This window comes from Phyllostomus hastatus, unplaced genomic scaffold (genome assembly GCF_019186645.2).
Source record: "Phyllostomus hastatus isolate PE091 unplaced genomic scaffold, TTU_PhHast_1.1 phas_scaffold_78, whole genome shotgun sequence".
In the NCBI taxonomy this organism is placed as follows: Eukaryota; Metazoa; Chordata; class Mammalia; order Chiroptera; family Phyllostomidae; genus Phyllostomus; species Phyllostomus hastatus.
Window position 1 is genome coordinate 58,927,145 of NW_025334041.1, and position 11,693 is coordinate 58,938,837.

The 11,693-nt window shown below is 42.9% G+C and overlaps 1 protein-coding gene across 1 annotated transcript in view; it reads left to right on the forward strand.

Annotated features, from left to right (window-relative positions):
- Positions 1–10,320, forward strand: part of NPAS2 (neuronal PAS domain protein 2) — a 110,443-nt gene extending 100,123 nt beyond the window's left edge. Inside the window, exons 16-20 of the mRNA XM_045827684.1 lie at positions 3,314–3,511; positions 4,882–5,072; positions 5,381–5,473; positions 8,300–8,477; positions 10,116–10,320. Coding sequence (XP_045683640.1) covers positions 3,314–3,511; positions 4,882–5,072; positions 5,381–5,473; positions 8,300–8,477; positions 10,116–10,286 — 831 coding nt within the window. The 3' untranslated portion in view covers positions 10,287–10,320. The remainder of the gene's footprint in view (positions 1–3,313; positions 3,512–4,881; positions 5,073–5,380; positions 5,474–8,299; positions 8,478–10,115) is intronic.
- Positions 10,321–11,693: the final 1,373 nt, after the last annotated feature.

An 11,693-nucleotide genomic window follows, 5' to 3' on the forward strand; every position in this document is an offset into this window, starting at 1 on the left:
AAGCCTAATGAATGATACATGGAGTTTCACTGAACACTATCTCCATTTTGTGTATGTCTGAAATATTCTAGAATCATTAATATTCATTGATGTAAGCAGATAAAAATCATGAAAAACCACGTATGTGTGTAGGATTGGTTTGTTCTTGAAATTTAGAAGTGTATTTTTTCTCTGATAACTTTTCCACTTGAATTAGGGAACAGTTTTTCTCTTTCTGCTTGTACAATTGACCGTGCAGCCCTTTCAAGAAGTCACGGCTGGCTGTGCACAGCCGCACATCAGGGCTACCCCTGCTCATCTTTGTCCTTGCTCAGTAGGCTTTCCTGCTCTGCTCTTGGGCTTGGAGCTCCCACTGGGACTTTGTGTGACTGTGTTGTTTGCTAAATATATTTTTTTAAAAGATTGGGTTGTGAGGGAGCTGTCCTCTTGTGTGTCACTGTTTGTACCTGGATGTAGTCACAGAGAAGAGGCCACCTGAGGGGAGCGGCTGAACAGAGGGGCTCCCTCGCCCCTTGCAGTCCTGGGAAGGCTCCCGTCTCTTTCCTTTTGAGAGCATGCGTGCTCTCTGCTGGCCATTAAAAGAAATGCCTGGAAAGACAGGTAACAAGGGCTATTGTTCTCCCTCCGCCCTTTCTTTTTTCCTTTTTTAAAGATTTTATTTATTTATTTTTAGGCAGAGGGGAAGGGAGGGAGAAAGAGAGGGAGAGAAATATCAGTATGTGGTTGCCTCTCACACACCCCCCTACTGGGGACCTGGCCCACAACCCACGCATGTGCCTTGACTGGGAATCAAACTGGTGACCCTTTGGTTCTCAGGTGGGCGCTCAATACCCTGAGCCACACCAGCTAGGGGTCCTTTCTTTCTTCCATTCATTCCTCCCCTGTATCCATCCACCCACCCATCCGTCTTTCACCCAGCCAGCCAGCCAGCAAATGCCCAGGCACTTGGTTAGGCACTTTAGGGATACAGAGCTAAATAGGAGAAAACCATACATTAATGGGACACAGGAGCAAACCAAGTATATGTGTTGTTATGAGATGTGTGCTGTTAGTATCACTGTTTTATTAATAAGAAAACTAAGACTTTGAAAAGCAGCCCTGGCTGGTGTGGCTCAGTGGATAGAGCGCCAGCCTGCAACAAGGGGTTGCAGGTTCAATTCCCAGCTGGGGCACATGCCTGGGTTGTGGGCCAGTGCCTGATGGGGAGGAGTGGGAGGCAGCCACATATTAATGTTTCTCTCCCTCTTTTTCCCCTCTATCTAAAAATAAAATAAAATCTTTAAAAAAGAAAAGTTATGAAAATCACCCAAGTTTGGTGGGGCTGGAATTTGAGCTAAGGTATGTCTGACTTAAGCTAGAGTGTAGCCTGTCATAAATAAAGATTGCATTTATTTGAGCTGTAATCAGAAGGTAAATTGTATCCTACCAGAAAAAAAAACATGTTATTTGATTTGGTATGAGTATGAAATGAAGTCTGAGTCACCCTATGTGCTATAAAGAAGCCATGTTATAATGGGTAACAGGAATTACACAAAGCACTAATCTAATCCTCAGACTGAATCTGTACTGAATGGGTAGTAAATCTGAAATGATGGATACCTAGAAAAAAATTTTAACCTCTAAAGTAAGAAAGAACCCTCATTTCACACTGCAGACTCCTCTGTTAGGGCTGGATCTGTGACAGGAAAGTGGGGAACAGGTGGTGTGGTGGGAAGTACACTACATGGGAAAACTAGTCAAGCTAGGCCACCCACTGACCTCGGGCCTCTGTAAGATGCTGACTCCAGCTCTGAACTAGACACTTGAACTGCCTGACCTACAAGTACTCTTCCAAACATCTGCCTGGCATGGTTCTATATCCACCATCCCAAAACCATTCAGCAAATACTGCTTGTTGGTTCTGTACTGCGTAGGAGGCTACCTCACTGATTGCAGGAATTGGTGTTCAAACTCCAGATGCTAGGACAAAGAGAGCTTTCCCTGAAGAATTGAAAGGTAAAGGCTTAAAATGGAGTAGAACAGTTTGTCAAGAATCAGAATATATAAGTAATATTACTCTTTATGCTGCCTAAGTAATCACTAGTTAACATTTTGAATGCCCAAGAGAAGCTTTTGTAAAAGAACTAGTTACAGGTCTTAAGTTGGAATTATTATTAAAAATATTAAAGTTGTTTTTCCTAAGCCACTAGAGTCAACATACAGATTATCTTGTATTTACAAATCTACTGATTTGGTCTAAAAGAAGCAGTGTTTTTATTTTTTTATTTATGTTTAATTAGTTTATAAATTTAACAGATTGTAAATAACATTACCTACAAAAGCCATTACTTTACAAATTTAATTATACCTAAATCTTTCAAACATTTCACATAACTAACAAGGCAGACTTGTAAGTCTAAGAATTAAAATCTTTGTGAGCACCTAAGCAATTCTTTTTAATCAAATACATCAATCTTATAAATAAGGTAGATCAAAGTTCTCACAAACACTTCAACACTCTTTATAAACATGATCAAATTCTCCTAAACCTTTCAAATTAAAATCACCAAGTTAATGTATCACAGCCTCTTAAATTATTTCAGAGATATTTTAGATAACATAGTGTATTGAGAGTATCACAAAGACTATAAAGCTTACTCTTCAACAAGATTTTAAAGTACATAGACTTGATATGACATCATCATAGCCATACCCCTTTGCCTTCCTGGAGTACAGTCACCTTATCAATGAGAGCAAATCTGCCATCCTGGCTGGGAGCACTGGGTTGAAATTGCCCATCTACAATATGGGTACAAACCCTGATAATTGATCAGAGATTCAAGGCTGGGCACAGGGCCTGATCCATGCCACAAGTTAGCTAACTCTCTGCTCCCATTATCACGTCATTCATTCCATTCACAAGATATTCCTCCCTTCTAACAATAAACTGATAAGCCAGCCTAGACTCCATGAGAGTCCCTCAATTTATTTTTAAATTTTATTTTTCAATTACAGTTTATATTCAATATTATTTTGTATTAGTTTTAGGTTTATATATGTCAATTTATTGATAGACCATCTGGGTGTAGCATCTTGAACTGTTAGACTCCCATCACTAGTCTATTACCTTCTTGAAGTCAGGGTCAGTGTCTCTGTCTTGTCCAGTGCTTTGTTTCAGGGACCTTGCCCTGTGCTGTGGTATCTGGGCACTTCATGTCTCCATGTTCAGTGAGAGAGAGTGAGAAAGCAGACTTCTTCCCATGGACAGAAGATACAAGTGCAGACCTATAGAGGCCCTGAGTACACCTTAAAGGCATTCCTGTTGTGCTTCCAGATGTTTCTGCAGCAGTCAGCTGTATCCCTGAGTTTTAGCAGTACCCAGCAGCATGATGCTCAAAAGCAGCCCCCTCAGAGGTCAGCCCCAGGGGCCCAGTCCCCACTCACCACAAACCCTCAGCTTCCAGGGCAGATAACCTCCACCCAGGTCACAGACCAGCACCTGCTCAGAGAATCAAGTGTGACATTAATCCAGGTAAACATCCTCACACATGTGTCCCCACAAGTCTCTATTATCCACTCCTGGTTTTAGTCACTATCTGTGACAACACATGTCATCCACTTCTGTTTGTTGTTCTTTTCCCCAGGGACCACCATGCTCCTCATCCCCCAGATTCCCTTCTAAGCTTTTCCTCACACCATTACCACAAACTAAAAGTCACCAGTGGCCTTGTTACCTGACAATGAATAGCACTAGAATTCAATGGAATTGAGAGGTCCTGAGCATCTACTTCTGGAGGCTCAACAGGACACAGCTTCCCCTCAGGCCTCCTATATTCACACATACAGTCGTGGATCTAGTGAACCTCTGCAGAACTCCTGTTATTCACAGTCCCCAAAGGAATAAGAGTTGTCCTTGACCTGAAAGAGCGTGTAGTCTAGTGGGACCTCTAGGAATGTAAACAGATACTGTGCAATAAAATGTGGAGAAGTACATGTAGCAGAGAGTTTAGTCCACCTTCACCTAAACTTAAGAGTTTTACTTTAAAATACAGCCTTTTTGTTCTAAAGATCAACAGAAAAATCAATGGCTGAGAATAGCCAGGAAATTGTTGGAAAAGAAAAACTGAGGCAGGATTGACACTATCTGATATTGAAAGATTTTGGAGATGCTCTGGGAATTAAAACACTGTGGTGCCATCATGTTAGTAGACAATTAGTGAAACAGAGTAGAAAACCCAAAAGGAAACCCAAACCCATCCCCTCATTCACTGATTATTTCACTCAACATATCTTTATTTAGCACTCACTGCATGCCAGGCACTAAGTTCTAGGTACCAAAGGACAGCAGTGAACCAAAAAGAATCTCTGATCCAGTGGGAAGGGAGAAAGAAATAAGTAAAAATCATAGCATGTCAATGGCAATACAGGAACACTGATGAAGTAGGGGATGGGTTGGAGTTTTAACCAGATGGCCAAAGAAGGCCTCACTGAGAAGATGGCACTGACACAAAGACCTGCAAGATGGGGGAATGGGCATGTTGGTGGTGGGAAGAGCCTTGCACATGCAGGAATCAGCAAGTGCAAAGGACCTGGTGCAGGAGTAAGCTGAGGATCCTGTGTCTGCAGGGGAATTTGTTAAGCAGAAAATTGTTCAATTCAACACACATCTGTGGCTTGTCTACTGAAAGTCTGGCACTGTCCTAGGCCCCAGGATTCAAAGAATCCCTGAGGTGCTTATAATTGAATGGCAAAGACAGTCACAAGATCACAATAATAGTCAGTAGGTTCTAAGGTAGACAAGAGACCTAGGAGTGTGGAGGAGGGAGGTTCTGGGAGGGTTCCTGGGGAGATGACAACTCAGCAAAGTCTAAGTTTTGCCTTTCTTGTTAAAATGAGGCTCAGGGTCCCAAGTCAACCAGAAACATGCAGATGATACCAGCAGGTCGCCACCCTGTGGGCACCCTGACAACCTTGTTCAGCAGCCCCACGGCTGTGCTCTCACCAACTCTGAGCCTGACCACACTGGCCTCTAACAACCAGGACACCAACCAGTGCCAGCCCAGCCCGGACTTTAGCCATGATAGGCAGCTCAGGTAGGGAGCCTGTTCTTATTTATAAGATAACTGAGGCTGAGCTTGAGACTCCTCATTTCAGTAAAGTTCAGATTCCCAGGCCTCTGTAGTTGATCTCAGCTAATACAGAGGCAAAAGACAGTGGGGTTTTGATGGCCAGAGGACATGGTCTGCTGTGTTCCTCATCCTCTGAGAAGAGCAGGCAAAAGGATTCCTGCAGACAGGAAGGGCCCAGCCAGGCTGGACATGTGCTGAGATTATTCATCATCCAGCAGGTCTACAGTTTAGGTGCTGATCAATTTCCCATTTGTCTCTTCCTCTGCACCAAGGCTATTGCTGAGCCAGCCAATCCAGCCCATGATACCTGGGTCCTGTGATGCAAGGCAGACCTCTGAGGTTGGCAGGACTGGACAGCATGTCAAGTAGGTGGCCAAGTGGAGGGAGGAGGCTGAGACCTCCACTGGATGGTCCCAGGCTGGCAGGCTCTCACCTGCCTGGACCCGCAGCTCCCCCATGAGTCCCACATCCTCTGAAGGACTCTACCCTCAGCTTTTCTTCTGCCATTTCCCATTTTGAGTAGATAAAACTTTGTGTCAGTGTTCCATGCTTAGAACAGGACCCAGATGAAACAATTAATCATATCCCTAGCTTTTCATCATCCTCTGATGTCTTTACAGGTCTAAATGTCTTCACCCCCAGCAGTATCCCAGGTAAATGTAGCCCTTGGCTCCAGCTGACCAGCACATGCTGGCAGATTCCACAGGCACACGTAGCCTGCTCTGTGATTCTAGAACTATGCTGCAGGACTGTGAGACCTTGCAATGTGGACCCTCTGTCCCTCCCAGGCACACAACTATCTCTCTCTCCTTTCCCCAGGAGAAACCCCAGGAGCAGAAGCAGCTTTGCTTGGCTGTTTAATTCTAGAGACAAAGGTTACTGGAGATAGAGAAAAATACTTGAACAGCTACTGGAAAAGTGTCTGGCCCTATGAAATGAAGCATAAAAAGATCTCACGTCTTTTTAATGTAAACATTTTTTTATATAAACCACGATTTAATTTGTGATAGAAGTTCACCAGGACGGTGCTAGCTAATTAGGCCTGGCATGCCTCACACAGAGGCCTTATAGTCATCCCCTAGGACCTTCCCCAGAAGCCCTTTCTCCTGTGTCCTCCCTCAGCCACTTACACTAGTAACAGCAGACGGTTGCTGAGTATTTCTGAGGGTCAGTGGTCTGTACCTACATCATTTTATTTTGTTCTATAAAAACCCCAGGGGGGGGGGCACATGGTTCGGAAGGAGTGCAAAGTGCAGAAGCTGCCTCTAATTCTTTGATGGTGCTCTCAATCAGGCGGTGGTGGTAGGGTTGGTTTTGAATTTTCCCTCTTCTTCCTTAGGTCCAAATGAATGAAAACAAAGAATCTTGTATTGCTTTTCCAGAGATGCTTACAATGCACTGAACTAGACAAAAATTGAAATTCTTCCCTCTGAGAACTCCGTCATTTTCAGTTTCCCCAGTAATTTATACTCTCCCCGTCTTCCCCTACCATCTCTTCCAGACACAACCTAACATTCCATCTTCTAGGATGTGTTCAGTTGTGCCTCCCACACACAGAGGCCTCTTCAGGGGAAGTTTGGAGCCCTCAAATTCTGTTTAAGTGACCCCAAATACAGAAATGACATTTCTAAAAAATATACTGCAAACTGAACTTCTTGCTAGTGTCTTTAAACACCTGTTCCTCACCTCTGCTCCTCCAGAGCCTTCCTAATGGCCTTCCTGCACCCACTGTTAATGACTTATTAATATCTACACCTGTTCCTTTATTTTAAATTTTTATTGTGGTACTATATATAACATGAAATTTACCATTGTAGCCATTTTTAAGTGTACATTTCTGTGGCATTAAATGCATTCATATTGTTCAATCACCACCATCCATCTCCCAAAGTTTTTCATCTTCCCAAACTAAAACTCCCTACCCATCAAACACTAATTCTCCATCCTCCCAGCCCCTGGCAGCCATCATCCTACTTTTTTCTCTAGGAATTTTGACTACCCCAGGCACCTCATATATGTGGAATCATACAATATTTGTCCTACAGTGATTGGCTTACTTCAATCAGTATAATGGTCTCAGGGTCCATCCTTGCTATAGCATGTGTCAGAATTACCTCCCTTTTTAAGGATAATATTCTGTTGTATGTATAGACTACATTTTTTAATCCATTCATCTGTCAGTGTGAATGGATATTGTGCTGGCTATTGTGAATAATGCTGCTGTGAACATGGATATATAATATCTGTTTGAGTCTATACTTTCATTCATTTTGGGCATATACCCAAAAGTGGAATGGCTGGATCATATGGCAATTTTAATGGGTTTTTTTAATGTAAAATTTTATAGAATTAAGTTTCTAGAAGAGAGTATAGGTACATATACTTTATTGTTTCATCCTCTTTTTCTTTCATTTTTTATTGTTGTTCAAGTACAGTTGTTCCATTCTTCCTCCCTTACCACCCCCAGCCCCACCCTTGATCATAATCCTTTAGCTTTGTCCATGTGTCCTTCATACCTGCTCCCTGATGACCCTATCCCTCCCCCCATTATCCCTCTCCCAATATTTGGTTACTGCCAGTTTGTTCTTCATTTCAATGTCCCTGGTTCTATTTTGCTTGCTTGTTTGTTTTGTGTAGGTGAGAGCATGGATGGATCTGGAGAGCATTGTTTCACTTAAGGAATCACTAGGCTATTTTCCATGGTGGCTGCACCATTCTAAGTTCCCACCAACAGGGCACATGGGTTCCAATTTCTCTACATACTCATCAACACTTGTTATTTTCTGTTGTTTTGTTTTCCCCCATAATGGCCACCATGATGGATCTGAGTGATAGCTCATTTTGATTCTAATTTGCATTTCCCTAATGATTAGTGACATTGAGGCTTTATGTGTTTATTGACCATTTGTATCTTTTCTTCAGAAAAATGTCCATTAAAGACCTTTGTCTATGTTTTAATCAGGTTTGCTTTTTTCACATTCTGGATATCAATCCCTTTATAGATATATGATTTGCAAATAGTTTTACTGGCTGGCCTTTTCATTCTATGGACAACATCGTTTGATGCACAAACGTTTTTCATTTTGATGAGATCCAGTTTATTTTCTTTTGCACTGTTGCCCGTGCTCTTGGTGTCCTATCAACACCTCTTTTTTAAGTCTGTTTTTTCCTTCCCATGTGAAACCAAACAGGTATCCACAGAGCCAGGCCGTGTTTCCAAATGCAGACATGCACAGCACCAGCAACAGCGCCTCAACCCCCATCCTGATGATAGGACAAGCAATGCTGCATCCCAGCTTCCCCAGCTCCCATCCAGCACCCCTGCAGCCCACACAGGCTCAGCAGCAGGCTCAGCAGCACTTCCTGCAGGTGGGCACCAGGTGATCTTGGGGCCAGGGAGACAGGACCCAGCTCCAAGCCCACACCTTTCCCCACCTTGTTTTAGAGGTGATTTTAGTCCTCAGGACTGAAAAATACCCCTAACAGATTTGTATTTGAATCTTTATAGTTTCTAAAGTTCATAATTCTCAAAGGTTATAAATGTACACAGTATAAGAAATTTAGCATCAGCTATTATGCCTAATATGGTTATGTACTAAAAAGGTCCATTTTTTAAAAAGCAGTTTTTATTAGTGTCTGTATTTTTAAAGAATAAGACCCTGATAACTGTTTGTTGGACTTGCTAGTGTGCTTATATCAAAGCCTTTTACAAATATAAAATTAAATCACATTTAAAGACTTATCAGATTTCCTTAATAAATACGATAGTGTTGCCTGAAATTGGGCTTTCCCAGAAAACATGCAGTGTATGGCCATGTGGTCACCAGTTACTTCTAGCAAGTGCCAAAGCCACTGGTTTTCTCCTCACCCCCCTGCTCTCCTGGCACCTTTGAAGTCATACAAAATTGTGTAGTGGCAGACATTTTGAGAGCAGTGGGCTAGAAATGAAAAGAATCATCCTTGAAGATCTAGAATCTATATAATTCCAAAACTACTAAACTATTTGTGGTATACTTTTCAAATCTCCCTAATCCCAGGCATAGTGGGAATCAACTCAAGACTCAATTTTGTGTTATCTTGTCAACTTGTAGAACACAGACATGATTTGGGATGGGAATTGATGTTGTGGAGAGGCAGGCAGAGCCTGAGGGAGAGTTGGAGGCTTCCCAGATATTTCTTCAGTGGCAGCAACAAAGATGCAAGGCTCAGGCTTCACAGTGTTCAGGCCTCCTTGGTAACCTCAGAGCCTATACTGCACTGTGGAAAGAGCTTGTTACAGAGCAGCCAGGCTCTGGGTTAGTGCTGAGTGAGAGCACTATAGCTGGGAGGCCTCTATGAAAAGAATTCAGTGTACTGCTGTAGAGCTGGACACTTGGGAAATGCTTGAAGTGCAGGTTAAGGTATGGAGGTGAAGGGCCAATATTGTAGCAAGAGACAGCCTTAGCCAAACTGGATGGGCTGGTGTGCCCCAGCAGCTTTGAAACCAGAGTGAATGGGAATAGTGGGAGGTGAGATTGAAGGGTCCAAGTTTCTGAAGTTGGGCTTTGGCCAGTTGGAGTTTCTGACCTGCAAATGAGGGGGTTTCCTAATAGGTGCTCCAAATGGCAGTATTTGGAAGGGGTTAGGGGATCAGGAACCACTAGTGAAAGTGTGCAGACTGCATGCATGTTTGCATTCTGCCATACTATCTGCATGTGTGTGAGCTTCCAATATCCAGAAACATACAAGCTACATGTGGACCATGTGTACATGTTCAGTCCCCACAGGCTCACTGGGCCAGAAGGAACCCTTGGACTGGCTTTAAGCTTGCCTTGAAAAGTCACTGTCTGGTAGAGCACGGAATTCCTTTCTTCCCCATGCACTGTCCCTCCACAGTCCTGCCAAAGCCCTCCCCACAAGACCCCCAGCCATGGAGAAGAGTCCTGTGGTCTGTCTTTATCTGCATTTCAGCTGAGGAATTGTGGAATCACAGAAGCACCTCTGGAGCCCTTTTCCTTTCCTTTGTAGGTACAGGTGCCAACCTCTTTGCACAGTGAGCAGCAGGACTCACCACTTCTCTCTACCTACTCACAGCAGCCAGGGACCCTGGGCTTTGCCCCACAGCCCCAGCCCCCTCAACCTTCCCGAAGGGTCAGCTGCCTGTCTGAGTCCTCAGTCCTCCAGCAGCTGCCCCAGTAGTACCCTGGCACCTCAGTCAGGTCCCAATCAGTTTTAACTAATGGATGGATAAGGGGGTGGGGAAGATTTTTAACTACACCAGTGGCCTTTGCATACACAGCATACATTTCAGATCCTCTCGATAATAACCATCTCTGGAGAACCACAAATGGCATTTAGGAATGATCAGGAATCCTGGCCAAGTTTCTGTTGCTTCTGCACTCCTCGGGCACCCTCTACAGCCATACTTGGACATCATGATTCAGTCTACCTTATCAGATGGCTGGTTTCCCTGCACCTTCCTGACAGCACACTGATCACTCTAGCAAGTAGTGGCCCATCCACAAGTACTAGCTGGCCTTTACTCTCTTAATCAAGTTTTCTTTGAATTTCAGAAGCACCATTAGAAATCTATTGAAGGGAGAATTAAGAGATTATTTTTCATTATTTTTAAATGGTTGTTTTTGTTTCAATTTGCACAGCTGCACAGAGGAGGTAACTTAGGCACTTTCGTTTTAAAAAATAATAAGGTCTTATGACTTTATTTGGAGACCACAGTAACAAAATAGCTAACCAATCAGAGAGCAAAGTCATCACCCACCAAGCATCAGCCCACACCCTCCTTATGGACATATGTAATCTGTGGAGAAGAACAAAACATTTGCCACCAAAGCATTCATCAGCTATAATTCAACTCACCTGGGCTTATCTCCACGGGCTCTGACCAACAGCACTCAGACATTGGTGATGCACAGGGTATGATGCATAGTATGAGCACCATACTATGCTGGTGATTACTTTTATAACACTGGACTGTTTTCTGTTTACTTTGTTGATTGCAACTACTAGACAACTCAGAGCAAAGCACAATAATGCAGCTGACAATTCAGAACCTTGTGAACTGAAGGGTTATGAAGGAAGAGGTTTCACAAGCCAGACAGGCCTGTGGGGTGCCCAGCCCCATGGACTCCCCTGCATGTGCTAAGCCTGTGCATGAGAACACTGTCCCTTGCTACACATCTTCCACAACAAGACCTAGGACTGAATTTCCTTTTCAAAATGAACTTTGTTTTATTTTTTGTATGTTTTCTTATGTTGAGATGTTTCTAAAGAAAAGAGTTTATGTAATTACAAGGTGAAGTGTAGTACAGCTGTTGTAATAATGACCTATTTCTATATAAAATTGTACGAATTATATGTGAATTATTTTGTACCTGAGACACAGTTCCTTTCTCAAATATAAAAGTTTTCTTGTGTTTTTCTGTGAGTGGACATTTTGTAATAAATTAACAGATTTGTATAATTTCTTCTGGAGGCAGTTTCTGTCCCTTGTTACATGTGCATGCTGATAAACATATCTTTTCATCCATAAACATATGTTTTTTAAATTTTAAGATGTTTCTAAGGATAATCAAATACATGGAAAAG